This window comes from Lutra lutra, chromosome 2 (assembly GCF_902655055.1).
Source record: "Lutra lutra chromosome 2, mLutLut1.2, whole genome shotgun sequence".
Taxonomy (NCBI): domain Eukaryota; kingdom Metazoa; phylum Chordata; class Mammalia; order Carnivora; family Mustelidae; genus Lutra; species Lutra lutra.
Window position 1 is genome coordinate 182,799,579 of NC_062279.1, and position 27,653 is coordinate 182,827,231.

Genomic DNA, 27,653 nt, shown 5'->3' on the forward strand with positions numbered 1-27,653 from the left:
TGCTTTTGTATCAGGACCTCCTTTTAATTACTGTACCTTTATCATAGGCTTTATTATCTGTTGGCACAAATACTGCTGTTTACTCACCATTTTCAGTAATTTCTCAGCTACTGTTTTTCACTTATACTTCCCGGCTTATGCATATCTTCATAAAGTAATTGGGAAAAAACTGACATCTTAATTAAGACTTCTTGTCTGGAACCTGGCATATCATCATTTATTTATTTTCCTTTGTGTACCCCAACTGCCCCCCAAAAGTATACTTTCTTTCATAAGAGATCTATAGAATTCTTTTTTTGGATTTGAATTTTTATTCACTCTTCAAGCTATTAATGTTTAAAATCAGAGTATGTAGTTCTTACTAATTCTAATCATAAATACTTTGAATTTCTATTGTGTGAATGCCATCATTTTTCTTACCATTCAGTCCAACATTTTTTTCTTCTGGTGGAATTTCAATGGATAGAAAAATTAAGACTTTTGCTTGTTCTTTGGACATCTGTTCCTAAAATGTTTATTTATCCTACTCTAAACTATTCCTACTGAAAACAGTTTCTAAACATAGAAGTCCCATGACATCCTTGGCACATTTCCACTGTTTTTTACTTGAAGTCTACTACAGAAATAATGCTTATTATAAAGCTCAAGAAAAATGACCTATCTCTAAATAATCCATTATTCACTCAGCTAGAATCTCCCTGAGGTTATTATTTCCTTGTACTCTTTGAACCGTCAGAAACTCAGCTAAGGAACTATTCTAAAAATCTAGAAATAATGTGTGTATTTTTTTAAAATGTGCATGAACCCAGGAGTCAGAAGACCAGGGCCCAAACTTGACTTGGCTACTTGGTATCATTATAATCTTGGTCGTATTATTTAACCTTTCTAAGCTTTTGTTTTCCCTCCAGAAAATGAATGGGTTGAGTTATATCTCAACCATGGGTAGGTATCAGTAGTAACAAGAAAGTTGTTTTCGTTTTTGTTCTCCTCTCCTCCTCCCATAAAAACATTTGTTGCCAGTGAAAAAAGCTATTGTGGCAGACTTTCCTCTTCTAGTGGGACAAGAATCTGGGGATCGGGACAGGACAGCCCTAAAGGGAATATGGGAACACCAGGACCTTGCAGGACCTTGTCCAGCAAATATATGTAGACTCAGGGCCTGAGGGAAGTCACCAACTACATATGGATGTATAACCATCTTCTCTGCCTTCCAAGAAGCTGAGCGCAGTCTAATAAGGGGGCTGAATCCTCCATTCCCATGAGGTTGAGACGGTGGGAGAAGACAAGGACCAGAGGGGTTTCCTCCTAATATCTTAACTGGGAGCCAACTAAGAGGGGCTCACAAGGGCTGAGACTGCCTTAGATTTCCTTCTATCACTCTTGGGATTACTCTTGAAAGCACTGTAACTGTATGGCCCACCCTTCAGAAGCAGGTAAAGAGATATAACCGCACTCTAAAGATAATTGAGGGGCCAGAGACAAAGAAAACAAAATTATTTACCAAACATGAGGAGCAAACACCATTCTGGGTTTCAACACACCAAATCTATTTCAATTAAAAACAGAAACTAAACAAAAATGCAGGCTCTTGCTTTATTACTTAACATCAGAAGGTTAAGAGATAAGTAAATGCAACAGCACAAAAAAATTAAATCATTGTTATAAATACTGAAAAAGAAACAAAGCTTTCTTTATTAAAGCAATAATTACCTAGAAAGGAAAGTAGATAAAAATCTTCTCTTCACAAATATAAAAATAGTCACAATAAATTTAAAAAGGAAAACAGGACTTTTATCGAGGAAACTATAAGAACCTCTTTTTTTTTGTTTAAGTAATCTCTACACCCAACATGGGGCTTGAACTCATGACCTCAAGATCCGAAATCTCATGCTCTACTGACTAAGCCAGCCTGGTGCCCTAAGAGAAGCTCTTAAAGGACATAAAAGAAGACCTGAACAAATGAAAAGACTTATTTGTGGGTAAGAATACTTTTTATTGTAAGGGTCACACATTGTAAGTTCTCACAAAATTAATATATCAATCATGACAATTCCAATTTAAGATTTCAATACTATTTTTTTAAGTTGTACTGGGAAAAAACCATCTTAGGGTATACATAATGAGGATTTCTTGTTACTACTGATATGTATCCCAGAAAAGCTTTAAAATATTATTTAAAAAAATATATAAAGAGGGGCGCCTGGGTGCCTTAGTTGGTTAAACATCTGCCTTTGGCTCAGGTCATGATCCCAGAGTCCTGGGATCGAGCCCCGCATGGGACTCTCTGCTCAATGGAGCCTCTTTCTCCCTCTACTTCTGCCTACTGCTCTGCCTACTTGTGCTCACTCGCTCACTCTCTGTCAAAAAAATAAAATAAATACATATATATATAGAGAGAGAGAGAGAAAGAGAGAATCTCCTAATCAGAAAACCACAAAACTATAATCAGAACACATTATAACTATATTTGAAACATTACATCAAAATATAAAACTATTTCAGAACATAATATAACAGTAATCAATTCAGTAAACGTAAGTACAGCTAAATCAGATTAATGTAAAACACCAGACAGCCTCCTAAAAAATCCCAGAATAAGAATTCAACAGGGGCAAAATCAGAAGGAAGAAGATGATCTAGTAATAATGTTGGAATATCACCTGACTATGCATCTGACAAAAATACACTATATTCAAAAAGCAAAGTCTAGACTAACAGGATGTTGAAAATTAGTTTTTTTAAGTTTTTAAAATGTTTTAAAGAAAAAACTTAGGAATCAACATAGAGAATCCAGGGGAGAGAAGACTGTTGGCCCAGGTAGAAAACCCAAAATTATTTTAAAAAGATTAACGCATTCAACCAAATAAAAATTTTAAATATTCATGAGGCAAACAATACCATAAACAAGACAGGGCAAATTTGGAAAAAAATATAATGTAGGTAAGAGCTAATATAAAGTATTCAAAGAGCTCTTAGAAATTAACAGGAAAAAGACAACACAATAGACAAAAATTGGCAAAAAAAAATGTAATTAGGCAATTCACATAAGAACAGATCTGAAAAGACAATATATGAAAAAGATATTCAAACTTTGTATACCCAGAAAATGCAAATCAAAAGTAGCAATAAGCTTTCATTGTCTACACATCAGACTGGCAAATATTAAAGAGAAAATCAGCTCTATTGTTGACAAGGTACAGAGAAACTGAACACTTTACCTACTGCTGACGGAAATGTAACGTCCATCCAAGTACAGTCCAGTAGGCTGAACAAAAAGATGAGTATTCTGGCCCCTAAAGGAAGCTCCACGGATATTAATTTCTTTGATCTGCAGGCTTTCCATGCAACTTTCTGATTAGAATTTAGCTTCCTATGACCTACCCCACAAGGAGAGGGAAGGAGTGCCCGCCAGCCCTAGCATTAACACCCACTTGGCACATTTCTCATTGTAAATTAGTAAATTGGCAAACTTAAAAACTTGTCTCTGTCAGACTGTTTATTACAATTCCACCTCCTGAAAAAGATTTCATATCCATTAAGGCAAAGTCAAGTTTTCTGACCCGATCCCGGTCTTTGCTGGCCTTCTCTGGTAATTCCTTAAATCACAATCAAAATCTTTGGAGGGAGGCCCAGGCATCTGTAAGATTTTGACAAGCCCCCATCCCGATTCTAAGGCGCAGCCAAGGTTGAGAATCATTGCCTTACACTATTCATCTTCGGTGGAACAGTTGGTTCTCTACAGTGATTTTACTTAAAACTAATTCTGATCAATAGAAAGTTTCAAAAACACCAGAAATAAGGAAACCTGGGTACAGAATAACCACGAATAACATCCATCAGGCAATTCGGAGAGTTGTTAAATAAAAGCATGTCACTGGGGGAACGCTCTAGGAAGCAGAGTGAAGGATCAATAAAACAATTCAAAAACCTAATTTTAAAAAGTCATACATCGTTCTTCCAGTTCAAACTAGAAATCTCGACGAACTGCTTTTTCTCTCGTGGTTTCAGCCCCTTCCCCTTGCTCTCCGAACCACGCCCCAAACCACGCCCCAAAACACGTATCCTGGTGCCCTATGAACCCCCTGCCTCCCGTTATCGGTGATTTCGAGGGGTGAGGTTTCAGTGACGAGAACTCAAGAACCATCACGTCAATCCCTCCCCATGCCTTGTATCCTCTAACCAGTCTAGTCACCAAACCCCAGCGTACTGAAAGGAATGCCTTCTTTTTCCTGCATGCTTAAGCTTTGAGTGCATTAAGAATACTCCGCGTGTGGGACGCCTGGTTGGTTAAGCAGCTGCCTTCAGCTCGGGTCATGATCCCGGTATCCTGGGATCGAGTCCCACATCGGGCTCCTTGCTTGGCAGGGAGCCTGCTTCTCCCTCTGCCTCTGTCTGCCTGTGCTCACTCTCGCTCCTCTCTCTCTGACACATAAATAAATAAAATCTTTAAAAAAAAAGAGAGAGAGAGAGAATACTCCGCGTGGACTCCTGAAAAAACTTCCTTCACAGTTACCTGTGCTTCTTAGCGGATGAGCTAACAATGTCACAGAGCAGCCAAAGTGACTCCGATTTGAACCAAGTGAGGCCAGGCCCATCAAACCGTGGAATGCACGCCTCTGTATTCTGCACAAAAATGCACCACTAGCCTTACCTTCAAGGGTGTTACTAAGGCCATTTTTTGGAATCATCATTTTCTTTTCTTCCACAGTCTCCCTACAATAAGAATGATTCATTCATATATTGCCCCAACATTTTCTGTGAAGCTTTTAGTTTTTCAATTTTTTTTTAAGACTTCACTTTTTTTTTTTTTTTTTCTAAAGAGTACTTTTAGGTTCACAGCAAAACAAGAAGGAATGGAGATTTCCTATAGGCCTCTGCTCCCACACATGCATAGCCTCCCCCATTACCAACATCTCCTACCGGGATGGTCCAATTGTTAGAGCTGATGAACCTACATGGACACGTCATTATCACCCAAAAGCCATTGATTACCATAGAGATCATTCTTGGTGTTTTATATTCTATGGGTTTGAACAAAGGCATCCATCAACATAGTATACTACAGAGTAGTTTCACTGCCCTAAAAATCCTCTGAGCTCTATTTATCTGACCTTCCCCTTAACCTCTGGCAACTACTTTTCTTACTGTCTCCATAGTTTTATCCTTTCTAGAACATCCATAGTTGGAAGTCTACAGTATGTACGCTTTTCAGACTGCCTTCTTTCACTTAGTAATAATGCATTTAAGTTTCCTACAAATCTCTTCATGGCTTGACAGCTCATTTCATGTTAGCACTTAATATCCCATTGTCTAGATGGGCCACAGTTTATCTACCCACTCACCTACTGAAGGACAGCTCTGTTCCTTCCGAGTTTTGGCAAGTATGACTAAAGCTGCTCTAAACATCAGTGAAGATTATTTTAAACAAAAAATATTCATTTAATGCATTTAAGGTAAATCTGCATTTATCATATATAATTTATAAATTGTTACACTGTTAATAGGTATTAATTCATCCTTCATTTTTATGGCTATTTTCACTTTCTGTGCCACAGGTGTCTATAAATACATGCATTATTTCTAAACCATCCATATGATTTTCTACTATGAACTGCCATCACATTTCCACTGCATTATCTTCTAATAGAAATGGGTCTGACAGTTTGGAATTTGGCTTCCACAGTCTTCCCCCAAACAGATTTCTCTTGAATTCTCTTTTTCAAAAAACCCTTAAAACTTTACTCATTTTAGCAAGTTTTTTTTAAATTGGGGAACACCATGCTTCCATCAACTAGAAGACTCAAAATAAAATTATAAGAAATTCCACTTAGGCTGTGTCCTGTGACATCATGCATTAAAGATTAGGAGGAGGGGGACGCCTGGGTGGCTCAGTTGGTTAAGCAGCTGCCTTCGGCTCAGGTCATGATCCCAGCGTCCTGGGATCGAGTCCCACGTCGGGCTCCTTGTTCTGTGGGGAGCCTGCTTCTCCCTCTGCCTCTGCCTGCCACTCTGTCTGCCTGTGCTCGCTCTCTCTCTCTCTCTCTGACAAATAAATAAATAAAATCTTTAAAAAAAAAAAAAAGATTAGGAGGAGGAATAATTAAGAGAACAAAGCCCATTCCATCCTGCAAAAGGCTAGCAAACTCTGTCTCATCAATGTGATGAAACTATAAACATGGTTCCTTCCAGAAAAGAAACCTAAAAGAATATGGCCAGTCTCGGAACATTGGAACAAGCCAGAACTCAATGATAATGATTTGGTGCTTAACCACTAATGTAGGCCAGGTACCTGTCAGTTGTCACATTTCAAATATTTAGCAATTGGTACAGAGGGACAGTTAGAACTGACTCTGACTACAAATCCCAGTACAGCCATAAGGATGCATAATGGCTGAACATCAGTCATGCTGGAGGTAGTTGAGAAATCTAGTAATGGAGGCAGAACATGGCATCGAAAGAGTCTGATAACAGGTAAAAAGCACCATGGAGACCCATGAAAGAACAACAGTTACATGTTAGCGAACAGATATGTTCCACAAAGTCTAAGAACAGGAAGTACACGGACATGTGATAAGGGAGGTGTATCTCATCATTAAAAAGGTACATCAGCAGAACTTGATTCTCTTCGGGTCCTAATAGTTGTTTTTGGATGAGAACTTCATTTTCTTGAGGAGCAAAGCAGAACCCTGTATTTAATGGAAACAGTTACAAAGAGTTTGACAAGGCAAGGCTCTGGAAGGAAGAAGTACCAAGAAGTAGAGGTGGGGGCGTTGACCTCCATTCTTTTGACATTCTTTTGACACAAGAAGGAGTAGCAGCCCAGACACTAGAAATGAAGAACAAAGTCAGGCCAAAGCTTGTAGTGAGGCTGGGCCGATACTGAATTGTCTGGACAAGAAAGCTAGGGCTCTCCAAAACTTACCATCTTAGCATAGGATAGGACCAAGGGCCTGATAATAAGACAGAGGTTTTATGTTCTTTTTAAAAAGATTTATCTGAGTATGCAGTATGGAGGAGGGGCTGAGGGAGACGGAGAGAGAGACTCAAGCTGACTCCATGCTGAGAGTGGAGCCTGAGAGGGGCTTGATCTCATGACCCTGGGATCATGACCTGAGCTAAAATCATGAGTTGGATGCTTAACCGACTCACCCAAGCACCCCAAGAAGGAGTTTAGAAACAACTACAACAGAAGGTACAAATAGGGGAAGGTTATGACACCCAGGTTTATGAAAGAGCAGATCTGAAACTTGCCACAGATGTTACACTGTCTTTTTTTTTTAAGATTTTATTTATTTATTTGAGTGGGGGAGAGAGAGAGAGAGAGCAAGAGCAGGGGGAGAGAGAAGCAGGTTCCCCACTGAGCAAGGAGCCCGATGTGAGACTCGATCCCAGGACCCTGGCATCATGACCTGAGCCAAACAAAGGTAGACACTTAACCAGCTGGGCCATCCAGGTGCCCCTACACTGTCCTTTTTGAATAATCTTAGACACCTATGAACATTATGACCATTCCTCTTAGATTTTTCCACCTTGAATTTTCTCATGAGTACATTATATGCTTTATTCTAATACTTACCAATACAAAATTTTCAAACAAACCATGAAACTAAATATTTAATGAGTTATAGAATCAGTTACACTTCTCACACACAAATTAAGTATCAAGACGCCTGGGTGGCTCAGTCAGTTAAGTCCCTGGCTTCGGCTCAGGTCATGATCCCAGGTCCTGGGATCGAGTCCCACATGGGACTCCTTGCTCGGCGGGGAGCCTGCTTCTCCCACCGCCTGCTGCTTCCCCTGCTGTCCACTCACTCACGCACTCTCACTCTCTCTGACAAATAAATAAAATCTTAAAAAAGAAGTAGAAGAAGAAGAAAATAAAGTATCTGTGCCAAATGAGTTTGTAAAACTAGCTTAAGGAGTTAGAATCTGTATTTCCTAAATGGATAAAGCAGACCCACGATTCCTAAATTCAATGATGTCTGCAGCTAGGAACTCTAAATTCAGGGACCATCACAGAGTTCAAACTATTCACTTAGCACAATGAGTTGGCTTCTTTGTCTCAGCTTCATTTCCCAAAGCAGACAGATTTCTCTGAGGGATGAGAGAGTATTTTGGCAACAAGCAATAAGTGATTCTTTTACACTGTGATCAATTTTAACTCTCAATGGTTCCATCTCTGAAATTAACGTTACTGAGAACATAAATTACCCTACCGAATTCATGTGTAGAAACTTAGTTAAAAATCTCCTTCACCTCCCATATCTATTGTTCCCAGCTCTTAAATATTTCTCATAGCCATGATTAAATGAGTTCCTATTTCATGAAGCACTCAGAAGAGTACCTACTCATGTAGTAGGCATTATATACATGTTTGCTGAAAAAAGAAAGAAAGAAATGACATGTTCTTCATTTGTTCAACCTTCCTTTCACGTCTGATCTGCAGCAGTCACATCCTAACTCCTTCTCATACACAGTACCTCCCTCTCTCTTCCTACCCCCACCGCTATTCCATGAAAAACATTAGCCTGATGAGATCATCCCAACCACTGTCATGGAGTCCATCAGTAGTTCTCCAAATCCATAGTTAAGTCTTCAAGACACGCTCTGGCCCAGGTCTACCTTTCCAGCTCATTCCCATGCTTCTCCACTCCAGCCAGATTGGTCATGTGTCATCTACTGCCCACCATGTCATATCCCTTCTGCCCACACACCCTTCCCCCAAACTGTTAATTCTGAAGTATCACTAGAGATCGGGGATGACTTTCCATTGAAACATGAAGAATTAAAGGATGTTAGCTAGAGAATTTGGTGTGTAATGTACAATGGTAACTATCCTCTATTGAAAATATTGAATTAACAATATTGTGTTGTATTTTTTAAAGTTACTAGAAGAGTAGGTCTGAAAAGTTTTCATCGCAAGGAAAAAAATTCTACCATGTGAAGTAATGGATGTTAATCTCATTGTGGTAACTATTTTGCAATGTACATATATATTAAATCATTATGTTACATGCCTTAAACGTAGACAATATTATTTGTTAATTACATCTCAATAAAACTTGGGTGGGGGGAGTTTGGGTATTTGGGGGGTGTTCTTACTGCTCTTAAACTTATATGAACACCAATTTACTCTTCTATTAAAAAAACAGCAATTTCTCTACCAACGAATGATCAACAAAATGTAGTATATCCATACAATGGGATATCATCAGTCAGAAAAAGTAATGAAATAAATTGATGCATGCTACTAATAGATGAGCCTTGGAAATATGGAAAGCGAAAGAAGATAGTCACAAAACGACACCTATTAGGATTCCATTTACATAAAATGTCCAAAAGAGCCAAATCCGTAGAGATGGACAGTAAATTAATGAGTATGAGGTTTCTTTTAGGAATCACAAATGTACTACAACTAGAGAGTGGTGATGGTTGTACAACTTAGTTAACACATTAAAAACTACTGGATGACAGACTTTAAAAGGATGACATTATAGGATGTGAATTATAGATATCTTACATATCATAAACCCAATATTTTTTAAATGGCAATAATAGTTTGCTCCATCAAATTTTCAAGATGCTTACATGAGATAGAATAAATGTATGTACACATAACTTGACTGTATATGCACATACACGCACACACACAATATATGTACTTACCACAATACCTGACTCACAATTACTTCAATACATGGTAAGTAGTAATATTTCAATCAAAAGACATACAAATTTTAACTGAAGTTTAGATAAATGCATAATTGTGCCTCTGGGGATGACATTTACTATTTTTGCAATCCAGGAAAAACATCTCTGAGCGTTAAAAACTCTGTGAACTTTGTTCATTGTGCAAAAGCCCAAGTAATTTATGCAGACTGTTTAACATACCATACCTCATTCATATTTTAATTTATAAAAATTGTGGTTAAAAATAAGTCCGTATCTCCTCTATGTCTGGGATAACTGAACTTTTTGAAACACTAGCTGTTGTAAAATTATGAATGCAAAATAAATCTTATAAATATGTTTACAAGAGGTGTTATATTGATAATGTGTGTGTGACCATAATTAACACTGCAGATGTGTAACTGAATAGATCTCAGGACTGAATCTTGCATTGTCTTAGCAATTTTAGGGAACTAAGCCAATCTTTTAATGATAACATCCTCACTACACAGCTGGTTTAACAGAATGTTCCTGATTCAGTTTTTAAAAGAAGTAATGCCTAAAATGGTTGGCACAAAGACAAAACCCTGAATTTAGGCCATATGAATGTCACTTCATTGTTGTTACTGAAAGAAGTAAGCTCGACTATAATCAAACTTTAGCAGCGCTGTATCAACATTCTGCCAGCTAAGCAGGCCTTGAAACCAGAGGGCCTCTCGCGATTAATATAAAATGTAGCATTTAACAATAATACAAATCATGGGAAACGCATCTTATAAACGTGAAACACTATCATTTAATGATCAAGAACTATAACATGCACTGCTATTAAGTTATGTTCAATGACAAAAAATTTAATTTTTCTTTTTTAAGGAGAGTAAGGGCAACATTTGGAAGGCAGCTATGCTCACCACTATACCACCAACGCTAAGGGCAACATTTGAAATATACAGTTTACTTAATGGGAAAATTATTTCCCATTTCCTTTTTTTTTGTTGTTGTTGTTTAACACAAAAGCTATTATAAATTGGGTTTTTCTCTATTCTTCCTGGGAAATTCACTAAATGGAATTGAGTAAAATGCTGAATTTTTTTTTTTAATTCACTAAGGTATCATTTAATAAATTCCTGCTTCAGGAACTATTCCCCTTAGAGACCTCACTAGTATAATAATAAACACATAGTAGAAGAGGGACCATATATTTATCCTCCTTTTTCCTGTTATTAATTCAACCCAACAAAAATGACAGCATCCCCAAGCTTGCTCTTAGTTGCCTACACGGTTATGAGAACTTAACTAAGCATTAAGTATACAAAGAAGTATTAACTTTGCAAAGAACAAAAAAGACAATCTGCCCTCTGGGAGCTTACATTGAAGTGGTAGAGAAAGCCATGAAGGAAGTGATAATAAGCATGATTCCGTGATGTGTAAGGTGAAGAAAAGGATGGGTCTTCAAAGATGGAGAATTCACTTTGAAGCAGGCCTAAGGGCGGAGGGGACAAGGAGGGCGGAGGGGACAAGGGGGGCGCACTCCAGGCAAAGGTAGCAGCAGATACAAGGCACAAATACAGCAGGAACTGGGCAAGCCTAGCAACAGGAGACACAGAATGAGCAGGGGCTCATCCCCCAGGCGATAAAAAAGACTGTGAAGGAGGGGAGAGACTTTAAGAGTGGGCTTTTAGAAGTAGCCCTTGGCCGCACCGTGGAAGGGGCTATGAGGACAAAAAGGAAGCTATGACAGTATTCCAGGTGATAAGGAAGAGAGGCCTGAACTAAGTTAGGTGGCTCTGGCAAGAGAAGGCAGGAGAGTCTAAGGAAATTGTGCAAGACACATCTTGGTAAGTGGATAAAAGGCATGGAGGGTAGGTGGTGTACGGGTGAGAGGGCTGTGAACCCAAACCTGCTTTCTGGCTCAGGGAAACTGTGGGTGGCAGTGCTGTCTACCACGAGGGGGTGTCCCCTGTGGTCCAATAGGATTCCTTCGGTCTTGTACCCCCCATTCTTTTCATGTGTAACAGTCACGTGGTAAGACGTGATATATATGCAAGTATGCTCACTGAACTTCCTTACTGTTAACGTCCTATGCATATTAGTACTCCGACTAAGCTAGAAGCTCCTTTTGAGCAAAGATCACGTCCATTTGTTACAGTATAGTATATGCTCAGTCAATATTGGCCGATGCAAGTGCTGGATTCTTAACACAGTCCTCGGCAGAGACAGATAACTGCTGTCCTTTTCTAGGGTTTTAAACATATTTTAATCTTCTCTCTCTTCTTTTTAAATACAATAGGGCTAAGGGGAGATTTTAAAAAGACCATCTGCAGATAAATGGTAAAAGAAAAATATTCTCCCAATTTCCAGGGCTAGAACAGACCTAGTGGGGGCCTCAGTGAACAGTGAGACTTTGTGTTGTCTTCTCAATATTAACCTATCGCTTTACAACTGTAAGAACACCTTCAGGAGATACGTACCATGAACGGCCAAGGGCAAAGGGATGCCCACAACCTGAATCATTATATTACTAACAGCTAACAGTAAAGGTTTTACAAACATCTGTTTTGGGTTCACTTTTGGATTCAGGGGATGTGATTACATGAGATTTGGCGGTGGCTGGTTACACGGTTCAGGCAATGACATGAAGAAATACACGGTTCAGGCAATGACATGAAGAAATGTTTAAATGGTCACAAAACAAAATAACCACATAATTCAAAAATATCTAAGTGAACTAAGTTTTTACAAGACAAGCTGCTGTGATATAATCTAAGGCACTGTTCCTATAGAAGAACCCATTAATTATAGCTTCCTTCTCACTATAAAACTGTCTTATTATTTTTAAAAAAGTACATGGTGAGGATGGGGGAAGGAGGGATGGGGGGAAAGAAAGATTAGAAACTACAGTCTGTTTTAGTAAAAATGCATTCTTGTATTCCCCTTTGCAGTAGTAAAAGTATTTAATTTAAATTAGTAATTATAATTCAGTTATAATTCTCCCAATATTTTAATTCACTTAGAAACTTTCCTAGAACTAAGATAACTTTCTGCCATCTGGCACAACAATATCTCCATATGGAAGAATTCCTTACAGATCAAAAATAAAAGAAATACGGAGATTGTAAATGCAGTCTATTTGGGAAAACACAAATCTCCTCAAATTATACTCCATAAGGCTTTACCTTAAGAGGTTTTCTCCCCCATGTCAACATTTGGCCGTCTGTATTATTTGCTTACAAAACAAAACTACACCAAATAAATATTTTGGTAAGGAGTTAACCAGAAAAAATTAAATATAGTCTTTCATCTTTTATTCATCAGTTTGCTCGGGCACCAGAAGCACAGTTGGGAGCAAGAACAACTGGGTTCTAATTCCAGTTCTCTGCCACTGTATGACCTTGGAAGAGTCATATTTTTTTTCTACATTTCAGTTTTCTTTGGGCGAAACAGACATTACAACAGAATCTTTGTTTGAGTACTTCATTAGTTGGGTATCATATTATCAAGGTAATTTTGACCAAAAAGGAAAAAAAACAGGCTATGGTAATAAATCATTGCTATAAGTGCTCTCAGGTCTTCAGAGACAAGTACCACTGGAAAAAAAACTAGAAATACTGAAAAAAAATCAGCATTTCTGCCAAACCTATGTATTAGGAAGGGAATTACAGACAAAATAGTAACTCAGTGACGTTAGTTTTACTGAGCTATCTAAACTTTGAACATTATTCTTTAGCAGAAAATTCACTATATACACGAAAATTACTCACTGTAACTTCAATTATAGGAACAGGGGAAAGTTATGATCATTATATTAAATTGTCTGATGCTTTCGGATAGCTGATGTGGTTTCAAGCAAACATCCTGTCCTAACAGAACTGTGGAATAGTACTGGGATCCGATGACCCTGCAGAGATCAGAGGCTATCTGTCATTTCCCCCCCTGTACTGGACCAATTGAGAGAAACTTTGCCAGAATGATACAGATTACCAAGAAAACCAACGCCGGTCAATTTCAGCCTCAGACTCTTTAACTGCCGGTATTTACAACTGCCCAGCGTGTGCACGTCCAGATTTTCGATCCGTCTCCCTGATTGCCATCCAAGAAAATACTCCTCGTGTTATTTTCAACAGCTTTTCTTGCGTTTGGACTGGTCTAAAGAATTAGCATGCAAGGAAGGGCCATGATCATACATCAGCATTTCTCCCATTTAGGAATATTTATACTTACAGCTGCTGCTCCAGGACTTTAACAAGGACTTTATGCTAATTTCAAAAAACACAGAATCCTGTAGGCTCAACATTGTGTCTCAACTGGGCTACAGCAGCAGGAACGGCCCCAGCAGCAGCAGCAGCAGCAGCAGCAGCAGCAGCAGCCGCGGATGTGCTGATCTCTCTCCCCAAGCCGCTGTCCCTTCTCCTCTCGCAAGCAGCAGAGTTTTGGCCCACAGTGCTTTGGCTTCATTACCATGCAGTCTCGCAGTGACGCACGACTATAGTGGAAAGGCTGCTGAATGCAGATGAACTCGCCCGTTGAATAAAAGCTTACGAGTTTATTACAAGTGGCCTGAAGGACAGCGTCACCTTTCTTGAGGTGGCCATACACGTGGCCCCAATGATCTTTTCCGCTTCTGTTCCTGTTTGCCGTTCTGAGGAGCTGTGCCTCCCACTGCCTCCAGTGGAGTCACTCACTACTGACTGCTAGTAAACAGACAAGGGAGGCCAACTTTTCTCACTAAGGGCCTTCGGGATCAAAACAAATTCGGGTCTAGCAGAAGGTCTTTAAATTACTTCCTAGAACAGCCGACCAAACGTAAGAAGAAGAAGAAAAAAAAAAAAAAAGGATCGGTGGTATTTATCCCACTCCAACATCAGTCTTCTCTAGGTGATTTTGGGAGTACATTCTCTCCACCCCCAAGCAGCAAACAGTGACTTTCTCAGCAGGCTAATGGTACAGAGTCCACTGCCTCACTTAACCCACCGGAGAGAACGCAGGCTAATGGGATGAAAAGATGATGTAATGAACGCTGTGGCGGAGCCCCCATCAGCCTTCTAAACTGCTCAGCTCAGGATAAAGTTTCCTCTGCTGCATGCAACTTATTCAGAAGAGCGAACTCTATTATAATAATGGGATTATTTCAAAACATAGGGCCTTCTATTCTTAATAGAGCACATAATTCCCCTAGGAAATCTCACAGTCGGAATATCAACGAATAGTGAGAGATCTTCTGGTCAAATAAAATGCACATTTTCAAAACTGTATTCCATAGGAATCGTTCTGAAACTGGAAACGGACACTGTTTGAAGCCTATCTGCTCTTCAAAAGAGTAGGAAAATTCCCTAATCAAACCCAACAAATTTTTTGTTACTGTCAGAAGAAAAAGTCTGGACCCCATAATTAGCTCACTAGGATGCTGAAGGTCAAGAGAGCATGTGGTTTTCCATATGTGGCAATATATTTGAATTGACCCATTTATGCTACTGTATCCTTTAAATACCACAAGGAATAAGTAAATTCAATGATCAAAGCATAACTGAATAAATTTATTCATAGCCAAATGGCTAGGCACTCTATGCAAAGCTGAAAGAACATCCTTTCATACACTAAGGGGAAAAGAGAATCCCAGCCATTAAGACATAGTCGGAGCGGGGCGCCTGGGTGGCTCAGTGGGTTAAAGCCTCTGCCTTCGGCTCAGGTCATGATCCCAGGGTCCTGGGATCGAGCCCCGCATCGGGCTCTCTGCTCCACAGGGAGCCTGCTTCCCTTCCTCTCTCTCTGCCTGCCTCTCTGCCTATTTGTGATCTCTGTCAAATAAATAAAATTAAAAAAAAATCTAAAAAAAAAAAAAAAAAAGACATAGTCGGAGGTAACAGGACTGCTGGGAATTTCATTTAAAGCTTGTGCTTCTTCAGAGGAGTTCAAGAAATACAGAGTAAGTCTGAGCCATTCCTACTCCTGAACAGGCCCCAAACCTAAATTCAAACCAGGGCTGCAAAGGCTAACCAAACAGACCCCCAGGGACCAAAACACATTGTCTGGGTACATCTTCTGGATCAGAGACCTCAGTAAAGAGCAGGGTTCCCCCTGGTCAAATTAAACACAAATGACTCAGTGTCGCATGAATGAAGGGGATTCCACAGTCCAAAAGCACGACTTCCTACATTCCATTCTTATACATTAACAATGCATATTAACAAAGGGCTCTGAGTGGTATACAAAACCAGTTTTTCTCTTTAATTAAAGTATTCCCTAAAGTGATTTGACAATACAATCCTCTTTTCATTGAACAACTATTATCAGATTCAGGGAATAAGCTGATCTAGACCCAAGCAAACTATGCTATTAAACGCCAAGACTCAGAACTGAACCATGTCAGTAAGCAGACAAGTTAGGGGGCATGTACCCAGATTATTTTGCCATATTTTTTCTACCCCTATTGAGCTAAGCCTGCTAGCCTCACCAATCTTAAAAGCTACTCAACACCATTTGGCTAGAATGGCCCACGAAAATAGTTAAAGTTCATTTCTAGTAAACCTTTAAAAACTATAACTAGCTAAATGAACTGTATATAACTATAACTATAGTTATATATGAACCATAACTAGCAAAATGAACATGCTATAGAACATGAGAGTATGAGAACTTTTTTGAGAGTGGGGGGTAGAGATTAAATAATGGGCGAGTCTCTCACAACCTTGAAAAAAAGCATTTTCTTCTGCCTAACTTTTGTCTGCATGGATCTAAAAGAATATATCAGTTTCTATTATATCTAATCAGTCTGTTACTCTGTAAATATAGCCAAGGCAAATCTACAGCTTCTCTGGGACACAGATGTATAAAATCAATTTCTGGGCCTATTTTGGAAGCTCTACTTGACATCAGGATTTCCTTATAGACAGAGGGGGAGTGAAAATGGCACTTCCCATTTATATGGGAAATAATTTGACAAGCCCACTTGTATGGGCAGAGCCTGGGCTCTGAACTTTATTCTGAAATGCAAATAATAAGTCATATTACTACTCCAAATATTAATGATAAATTAAACAACATTTAATGGAATAAGTATTTCCTTTCTAACCCTTCCCAAAATGTTATCACCCAAATCACTCAAGTATTAATCAGAAGAACTACATATCCACCCATAATTACATATGGGCCCAACAACCCTTTTAGAAGACTAGGGTAGCAGAGACCTACAGTATTCTGAATGCTTTCTCAATTCCTCAGTTTACTAGTCATATTTTCATATTACACAGATAATAATACTCCCACCTTTCTTCAAGTGAGTTCTCTATTTTTAATCTATAGATTAATCACAAAAACACATACCCTAGGGCTTAATGCAGGTTTGCTGAAGACCAGTCTAAACATCAGTCCTCGATTTTACTCCTTCTATAACTTCAGAATTCTCCAAGTTGTATCATACGTATATATTTTTCGGTATCCTCACCATGGGAAGATAGTGATAGATATCATTTCTCAATGGCATATCCTTGGCAAAACAGAAAAGTCTGTTTTGGATCACTTCCTTTAACTCTACTCCTTTCCACCATTTAGGTTACAATATATTAAAGAATGCTTTTAAAAGATGAGACTTTAAAAATAAAAATAAGATTGAGAATATTTTTAAGAATTTCACAATTTCAATATTACCAGCCTCTTGGCCTGGACCAGATAATATAAAGCATTATGTACAAAGGTTGACCATGGCAGTTCTCTTGACCTCAAGGAGTTAGAAAGTAGGTTTCCCTCTTCCTTTTAATCAATTTCGATTTAATTCCATGCCCTTTCCACTGGCATTTTAGGGATTCATGGAATTAGTTACTTGCTTAACATGTCTAAGTAGAAGGAAGATAGAGGTACACTCTAATACACTAAAAGAATGTGTACCAGGAAAAAATCTCAATAAATCCTTCAGAAATACTCCATTTAAATATAGGATCTGAACAAAATGTTCCCCAATATATAATGGAGTTTGGATTTAATAGAAACTATCATACAATTCACTGAAATTTATCTATAAGGAAATAAAAGTCTTCAATTATTAACATCCTTAAAAAAGGTACAAAATATAAGCATTATCCCTAATATTGACATTTTTTTTTAAGATTTTATTTATTTATTTGACAGAGAGAGAGAGAGAGAACACAAGCAGGGGGAGCAGCAGGCAGAGGGAGAGAGAGAAGTGGGCTCCCGGCAGAGTAAGGAGCCTGATGCAGAACTCGATCCCAGGACCCTGGGATCACAACCTGAGCTGAAGGCAGTCGCCCAACCAACTGAGCCACCCAGGCGTCCCTATATTGACACTTTTTAAAATACCTCCGAAATTATTAAACTGCTAATCCAAAACAATTATAATATGATAAAACCCAGAAACTTGGCAAGTCTTTCTATATAAAAGCTCAACTACCCTATCACTCCTAGAGCCTTCTACAGCCTCTTCAAAAAGTCCTTATCTTTTCTGGAGTTTAAAAAAAGAGATTGAAAGGCTTTAGGTATAGAAGGAAAGAGTCTCTCCGGTCTGCTAGGTAATTAATACTATACATGAAATACAAAGAAGAAAATGGGGGGGGGATGGGGGAAATAGGTGATAGGGATTAAGGAGTGCACTTGTGATGAGCACCAGGTGTTGTATGGAAGTGCTGAATCACTCTATTGTACACATGAAACTAATATAATAACACTGTATGTTAACTATACTCCAATTTAAAATAAAAATAAATAAAATTTGTAAAAAAAGAAAAAAATGGTTATAAAATTTCTTCAGAGTTTTCTTTGGATTCTTATTAAGTAATGCAACAAAACATGTTAACAGTAATTATCTATAATGATGTCAGTAATTAACATTTGCTTCTTAGTGCACTTACTTTTCTACTTACTTCTTATATATTTTCCAAACTTTCCACAATTAATTTAACATTTTAAAACTTCACTACAAAAAGGGAGCAGGGCTCCCTGGGTAAACGGTGGATTCCTAAAGCCAGAGCACGCACATGATAAGCCTAGAACATCTTTCGTAGGGTCAGAGAGTAGGAAAGGGTTCAAAACACAAAATAATGTGGGTATATCAAGAGGATATGGGAGCCCACTGAGAGAGCTGCCAAGAGCCAAAGCTGTAGCAATTTGAACAACAAAATAAACGATGTAGTTTTGGAATAGAATCCCAAGTATAAAATAAATATCCATGAGTCTACACAGATATAAATAAATGATTAAATAAGTAAGTAACTAACTAAGAGAGAAGAGACAAATCTCACATTGTACAGAAAAGAGTTAACCTAGCAGGTCTGTTATCCTTTGAAATGTCTGCTTATAAGATTGGCTCATAGCTACCATCTAAGAACTTCGATTTTCAGAGGGCCCCACCATTCACAGGACTAAAAAGCATGGCTCACTAAGCCTAAACTGTTGGTACGAACAATATGGTTTATGCTAGACATCTGCTGTCACTCAGAGTCTAAAATTTGGGGATGTGCCATGCAGGGGATGCCTACGTGACCAGCTCCAATAATAATCCTGGGCACTGAGTCTCTAATGAATTTCTCTGATTGGTAACATGCCACCTGGATGTCACAGCTCACTGCTGGGAAATCAACTCCCTCTTCTCTAATGCTTCTGGAAAAAATTCTGGAAGCAGGCACCTGGTTTCCCCTGGATTCTGCCCCACATGCCTTTTTACTTGCTAATTTTGTGTAGTACCCTTATGTTATAATAAATCATAGCTGTGAGTACAACTACATGCTGTGTCCTATGAGTCCTTCGAGTAGATCCTTAACTCTGAGAATGGCCTCATGGACCTCTGAGACATATTTAGAAGAATTCCAAATAATTTATGTAGATAATTCACTCTCAAGAAAAAGGAGCCTTACTCTCAACCCTTAAAAGCGTGAGCTATATACTTGGTGGCTTCCTTCCAAAGGTACAATATAGACAGCAGGGAGAAAAGAGTGATTTTATTGTTAGAGAAACCTATCTCAGCCAGGAGATCAAGGTTAACATCATCTGTGATAAGAGTACATGCTCTTGATATGATTATGATGAAAATGGCATTTTACCTCTGTGTTCTTCCTACTAAAAAGCCATCACCTCCATCTAACTATGAAAAAAAAAATCACAAAGACCTAAACTGAAGAGTGTACAAATTGCCAAACCAATATTCCTCAGCATTATCAAGGCAATTAAAAATAAGAAAAGCCTAAGAAACTACATTAGTTGAATAGCCAGGGCTTTCTATAGATACTTCAGAAATGTAATGGGCTAAAGATTACTTTAAGCCCTCCTTAACATAGCTTCAAAGGATCCAAGAGGCCTCAAAGGATTCAGCTATCTCCAAGTACTGCCTTCCAGAACAAATAACTCTTTAAAAGAATATAACAAAATCTAGCTCTCAACAATGTCACGTTTACAATGTCCAGCATCCAAGAAAAAATTATAATTTAAAATCTTCAAAATCGCTCTTAAATTATCTGTCAAGATGTTAAGAGAATATGACCCATAAAATCAGTCAACAGAAATCTAGAAATGACCAAAATGATGGATATCAGCATAAGTGCTCTTTAAGAAGCTATTATAAATAGGCTCAAGGACTTAAAGGAAAAAAATAAACACAATGAAGAGAAAATATGAGACTGATGAACTCACGAAGAGAAAACAGAAGATATAAGAGACAGACTCCAATAGAACTTTGAAAGATAAAAAAAAAATACATGCTGTCCTTAACAATAAATTCACTAGATGGGACCAACAAAAGATCAAATTTGGGGGAAGAAAAAAATCAGTAAACTTGAAGAAATGGAAACAGTAGCTCCAAACTGAAGTACTGATGTCAAAACAATAAAAAAAAAAAAAGAAAGCTCAAAGCCTCAGTGACCTTTGGAGCAACATCAAACAGTCCAATGTATGTGTAATTGGAATCTGAGAGGAATGAACAGAGAATACTCTTTGAAGAAATAAATAAAACTTTCAATAAATAAATGTAAATAAATATAATATATATAATATATATATTATATAAAATAAATATAAATAAATAAAAACTTTCAAAAATTGAGGAAGCCTACAAACCCACAAATTCCAAACTGTCATCAAACCTCGAGCAAGAACACAAAACAAAGACAAAAACAAACAAACAACAACAACAACAAAAACCGATGGCAAGGCACACCGCAAACTGCCAATAACCAATGACAAAGAGAAAATCTAAAAAAGTCAAAGAAAATAACTTACAAACAGAGGAAAAAGATAAAAACCAACACAGATGTTTCGTCTGAAACCAACAAGGCTCTGTCCTAGGCACTGAGTCTCTAATGTGTTTCTCTGGTTGGTAACATTTCACCCATAATGATATCGCTGAAAAGCTTACAGCTTAAACCGGATGACCTATAATTCTATACCCAGTGAAAATAGCTTGCAACGATATAAGCAAAACTTTCCTGACACAGAAAAAAAGCTGAAAGAATCTGTCACGAACAGATCTGCACACAAAAAATGTTAAAGAAAGTTCTTCAGGCAGAAACAGGATCATATGAACAATTGAATTCACACAATTGAGGAAGAATGCCAGAAATGGTAATTTGCAGGGAAAGAGACCCTTTATCTCTCATTTTAAATTTCTTTAAGTTAATTGACGGCTTAAAGCAGAAGTGGTTAACATACTGTCAGGGTTATAACATGTAAAAATAAAAAATCTGACTACAACAGTGCAAAGAATAGAGGAGAGAAATAGAAGATTTTAGGATCTTACATTTATACATTAAATGTTATTATTATTTGAAAGTAGACTGTGATAAGCCAAAATTCATTCTGTAAACTCTGGAGCAACTAGCTTAAAAAAAAAAAAAAGAGTTTTTTAAAAAGCCAATAGTAGAATTACAATTAAAAAATATACAATTAGTCCAAAAGAAGGCAACAAAAGAGGGGGTAAAAACAAAACAGATGGGACAAATAGAAAATAAGAACAAGATACATTTAAGCCCAACCATGTCACCCATTATATTAGATATAAGTTGTCTAAACACTGGAAACACCCTGCCAAATGCTAAATGATAATTTAATGAATAAAACAGATCTGTGTGCCCTTGGGAAGGCTAGGATACAATGGTACAGATTAGGAGTTTGGGGGTGGGGAGGAAGTCCCCACATACAAACATGCAAATATAAAATTACAAATTGTGACTAAGGGCTGTGAAGGTAATAAAGTAGGTCTCCTGACATAAAAAAACAGATGAGGCCCTACTGAGTTAGCGTGATCGGGGACAGACACTCTGAGGGGACAAGAGCAACTCTCAAATCTGTTTGGCATGTACCTCCTAAAGAATAAATCTTTATGCTTAAACCCAAAAAGAAAAAACAGATTAAAATCAAAGTAAGTCCAGGGTGCCTGGGTGGCTCAGTGGGTTAAGTGTCCGCCCTCAGCTCAGGTCATGATCCCAAGGTCCTGAGGTTGAGCCCCACATGGGGCTCTCTGCTTGCAGGGAGAGTCTGCTTCTCCCTTGGGCCCTCCCTCTTCTTATGCTCTCACTCATTCTCTCTTATTCTCCCTCTCTCTCTCAAATAAATAAAGAAAATCTTTTTAAAAAAAAAATCAAAGTAACTTGGGCTAACCAAGGATAAGGGTACCAGCGTCATGCCCACTTTTTTCCTTTCACTTACCTGAGAAAATCTGAAAAGACCCCCTGAAATATCTGGAGGGCTCCAAGAAAAACTGAAATCATTGGCTAGATACTGGAGAAGAGTTCTGAACAGGAACAAGGAGAGACAGACCCATTGATGATTAGGTGGAGGTTCTCCTGAAGTCTACTGAGCATAAGTTGCCGAGGGGAAAGGAAAGGACTAAAAAATACATAGTATACTTGCAGTAATTAGGAAAAAAGCAATAGGGCGTCTGGGGAGCTCAGTGGGTTAAAGCCTCTGCCTTCAGCTCAGGTCATGATCCCAGGGTCCTGGGATCAAGCCCCACATGGGGCTCTCTGCTCAGCAAGCAGCCTGCTTCCCCCGCTCTCTCTGCCTGCCTCTCTGCTTACTTGTGATCTCTCTCTGTTGAATAAATAAAATCTTGAAAAAAAAAAAAGGAAAAAAGCAATAAAGACGGGAATAAGAGAGATTCCAATTTTTCCTACTAGATACTTCTTGATATATTTGGTGACCAACAGGACAGGGGAAAAAAAAATAAAGCTCAAATAGTCAAAAGTGAACCCTAGGTTTAGGTGAGTCCATGGATTGTGCACGGAACATGGAAAAACCAGATGTAGGTCACAGCAAGAGTATGGACTACAATGATCAAAAGTACAGAGGAGATGTCAGGACTATAGGTAAGAAGGAGGCTACAGAGACAGAGGACAAGTAGACAGACCCCACAAGCTCTCTTGCCTGTCTTCTCTGCTGATGAGGGGGAAAAACTAATTCATTATTTTCAAGTACTCCCTAGCCAACAATAACCAGAAATTAATGGATTCCGCTCAAGAGAAATAAAACCAAATCAAACCAAACCAAGAAACAAAAAAGAGCGAGCGAGAGAGAGACAATAATTCAAATACAGCACTATGAATGAACCGACAAAATAAAGTCAGGAGTGAAGGGAACTGCTCCCTCAATGAACCAGAATTCCATCTGTTTCTGGGTAGTAAGGTTTCAGGTTACATCCACATTAACTGCTTATTCTAGAAATGTAAATCGAGTTTCTGAATTAATAGATATAGCTATAAAAGGATTTCTAATAAAGATAAGTTTTACGCAAATGTCACAGATTGGGTCAAGGCGTCAATATATTCACAAATTAGCAGCATAAAATCTGTAAAGAAGCATTTTTAACCACACTCTATAATTTTGGGAGTGGTAACCTATGCAGCAATTATATTACTTGTGTATGCGGTAAGGTACAATTACTGTTACCTTCCCGACACGGGGCATTTATTAATAGACCAACTTGTTCCTAGCTTTTGGTTTAAGTTATTTTTATATATTTCACATATTTTAAAAAATTGCTTCCTCTGCTTAAAATGAAACCTCCCAGACCCTGTAATCATACTTTCTTCCTTGCCTTCACAAACCATACCAACTTGCTATTATTTGGCTCAGTGCTAAGATATTATTATTTCTTGAATGAAAAAAATGTTTATGAATAGATTTAAAATTAATTCTTGAGATCCTTACCTGGACATCAGAAGTTGTTTCCAACTGCCTGAAAAAATTTTGAAGACACTGTTAATAAAAACCCAGATTTAAAATTTTCTAGGGATGCCTATCTGGCTCAGTTGGAAGAGGGTGCAACTCTTGATCTCCAGGTCTTGAGTTTGAGCCCCGTGTTGGGTACGGAGATTGCCTGAAATAAATAAAACTTTAAAAAATAATTTAAAAAATAAAAATAGGGTGCCTGGGTGGCTCAGTGGGTTAAGCCGCTGCCTTCAGCTCAGGTCATGATCTCAGGGTCCTGGGATGGAGTCCCACATTGGGCTCGCTGCTCAGCAGGGAGCCTGCTTCCCCCTCTCTCTCTGCCTGCCTCTCTGCCTACTTGTGATCTCTCTCTGTCTAATTAATAAATAAAATCTTTAAAAAAATTAAAATTAAAATTTCCATTCAAAAGGCTACTCATTATCAGATTTGTACTTTTATTATAATACATGTAACATATATTCACTACCCCCCCAAAAATAGAATTGTTAGTACTAAAATACTGTCACTATCATCAATATATATTATTCAGATGTACTGGAAAGAAAAGTGTATTATTATATGCATTATAATCGGCCAATCCTATTGGTAAAGGATAGATAAAATTCTATAAGCTATGAACAGGGTGAACACAAAATGACCAAGGCCAGACTTTTTTGAGCACGAAAGTAGCCCCTATTAATGACATGCCAGAGCAGAGACTAAACCACAACATAGCCAGGGTCTCCGGAGACCTGTGGTCACTGTACCCATGAACCATCCATTACCAAGTGAGGGCTCACTATTTCCTGCCAACACTAGCCCTTCTGGGTTGTTCCTGCACTGCCAGGAGCATGTAAGTTTTCAATCAACTAGAACTTTTTATCATTAAAGCCACCTTTGATACCATTCTTGATTTCACAACAAAGGAGTGAGTCAGCAAGGCTGCCGTCAAGTAGAAGGGTCAAAACCAAAGAGGAAAGTAGATGCCAATGAACTCCACAGGAAACCAAATGGACAGACAAAAACCACACTTAGCAAGCGGAATACCAGTAGGGGTAGGAAGAAAAGATGAAGATCCTGTCCAGCAGAATTAGACAGGCAAGCCCAAAACACAGAAAAATATTTATGCACAGGTCACCTTACCATAAACTGCATGAAAAGGAATTTGGAAAAACCTGCTTCATAATCTTAATATTCTTTAAAGCCTGACTCTAAACCCAGTAAAGCAGAGCCCACATTTTTATAAGTTCCCTAGGTCATTCTCAAACACATTAAAGTTTAAAAAGAGCTACTTTAAAATATACTATTATTTTTATTTTAAAATATACTATTATTTTGTATATGCCATTTTTAGCACACAACTATACTCATTTAAAAAAACAGAGATTGGAAGGGGCACCTGGGTAGCTCAGTCGGTTAAGCATCGGACTCAGGGCACCTGGGTGGTTCAGCTGTTAAACACCTGCCTTCAGCTAGGGTCATGATCCCAGGGTCCTGGGTTCGAGCCCTGCATCGGGTGCCCTACTCAGAGGGAAGCCTGCTTCTCCCTTTCCTCCTGCCCCTGCTTGTGTTCCCTCTCTCGCTGTCTCTCTCTCTGTCAAGTAAATAAATAAAAACCTTTAAAAAAAAGAAAGAAAGAAAAAAGCATCCGACTTTTGATCTAAGCTCAGGTCTTGATCTCAGGGTTGTGAGTTCAAGCCCTGCATTGGGCTCCATGGTGGGTGCAGAGCCTACTTTAAAAAAAGGGGGGGGGGCGCCTGGGTGGCTCAGTGGGTTGAGCCTTTGCCTTCAGCTCAGGTCATGAACCCAGGGTTCTGGGATCTGAGCCCCACGTCGGGCTCTCTGCTCAGTGGGGAGCCTGCTTCCCCCTCTTTCTCTGCCTGCCTCTCTGCCTACTTGTGATCTCTGTCAAATAAATAAATAAAATCTTTAAAAAAATAAAAATTAAAATTAAAAAATTTTTAAAAATAAAAAAAAAGGAATAGAGATTAGAAAAATTCAGAGGCCTAAAAAATAAATTTTCTGTATTCCTTACAAAGAACTTTTCAGAGTTCTTTTTTTTATTTTGTTTTGTTTTTTAAGTTTCTTTATTAAGTAGACTAGAAGTATATACTGGCTTATACTTTTTTTTAAGATTTTATTTATTTACAAATAAATAAATTTTAAATAAATACAATATACAAATACAAATACAAAATAAATTACAAATAAATAAACAAATTTACATTTATTTATTTATTTATTTATTTATTTATTTTACAGAGAGAGAGAGAGAGAGAGATCACAAGTAGGCAGAGAGGCAGGCAGAGAGATGGGGGGAAGCAGGTTCCCTGCTGAGCAGAGAGCCCAATGGGGGGCTCAATCCCAGATCCCTGAGACCATGAACTGAGCCAAAGGCAGAGGCTTAACTCAGTGAGCCACCCAGGCACCCCCTGGCTTAGACTTCTTGAGAATAGTGTAAGAGATCATCACACAGCTTACCTAGTCGTCAATCATTCTCTAAAAACAGAAAAAGCTATTAAAAATCTAAGAAAAAGGGACGCCTGCGTGGCTCAGTCAGTTGAGCTGCTGCCTTTGGCTCAGGTCATGATCCCAGGGTCTAAGGATCAAGTCCTGCCTTGGGCTCCTTGCTCAGCAGGGAGCCTGCTTCTCTCTCTGCCTCTGCCTGCCTCTCTGCCTGCTTGTGTGCACACTCCCCCTCTCTCTCTTTCTCTGACAAAAAAATAAATAAGTAAACAAAATCTTCTTTAAAAAATCTAAGAAAAAGAATTTAGAATTTAGTTAAGGTGACTATAATTTATATCTGTAATAAGTAAGTTAATTTTGGATTGTTTCTCTTTAACAATTTAAATGAATAAATCAAATGATGCAATGTTCACTTTGTTGATACAAAATTTAGAAAAATGTAATTCTAAGCCACAAGACTGATCCTCATCTTCATTGCCGTCTTTCTACAATCACCTGAGATTATCTACTTAACTTTATAGCTACTTTATTCTTTTAAATAACAAAGAAAAATGAGTAGGTTTAATAAATTTGATGATTAAAACAGACAGAGTGTGTGTTCTGTTCATATACGTGGTCGGATGGAGTGAGAGAGAAGAGTTTCATGGATGGGGAGTTCCAATGTGGAAAAACTATAAACCATCTGATAAAAGCGACCATTCCAGAACTCAGGAGGGCACTAAGGGCATACGGGAAATGTAATAAAGCCAACAATTATTGTCTTTAAAGAATAAACCATCTGGCCTTCCACAAACAGTTGGTGAGTCACAGATTTTTTTTTCCTAACTGGAGAGACTTTAAAGATCACATAACATAATCCATTAAGTTTTAGATGAGACAACCGAAGGCCAGGGAACACAAGCAACAGAGCAGGATCCCGAACTCAATCAACAAATATTTACTGAACACCTGCTAAGGATAAAGCACTATTCAGGGGCTGTAGAAAATACAAGTAAGTATAACGCTAGATGCCTTCTTCCGATGGATCCCTTCCGTTCTCTGCTTCCCAAGTAAGTTACCCGCAGGGAGCCCTCTGACCTCAACAAGACTCCTTTCCATATCTAGTTTAGGGCTTTGAACACTTCAGCACACAGGCCAGATCTGCTTCACCGGCTGTGGTTGTATAGAGTTTTACTGGAACACAACTCCGCCCGTTGTCTGCATATCATCTGGCCCCTTCGCTCCAGGAAGTCAAGAAGGTTTGCTGACCTATGTTCTAGATCACTGTCTGCACGCTTCGAGGATTTTGTTTGGGGTCTTTGGTTTGTTTGTTTTCGTTGTGAAGTGACTGGAAGGTTAGTTCTGCCTCAGCAACCACGGCCTACTGAGCAATGTAC

General features: G+C 38.4%; 1 protein-coding gene across 8 annotated transcripts in view; it reads right to left on the bottom strand.

Moving 5' to 3' along the window:
• The window catches only part of FRYL (FRY like transcription coactivator), a 263,771-nt gene that overhangs the window by 155,893 nt on the left and 80,225 nt on the right, over positions 1–27,653 (bottom strand). For 5 of the 8 annotated variants that reach the window (XM_047719247.1, XM_047719246.1, XM_047719244.1 and 2 more), the window contains one exon: positions 13,891–14,453. The exons of 2 other annotated variants lie outside the window; for them this stretch is intronic. In XM_047719247.1, coding sequence (XP_047575203.1) covers positions 13,891–13,963 — 73 coding nt within the window. In that variant the 5' untranslated portion in view covers positions 13,964–14,453. Of the gene's footprint in view, positions 1–4,127; positions 4,134–13,890; positions 14,454–27,653 lie in introns of those variants that run through there. One more of the 8 variants, XM_047719251.1, reaches the window with a different exon arrangement.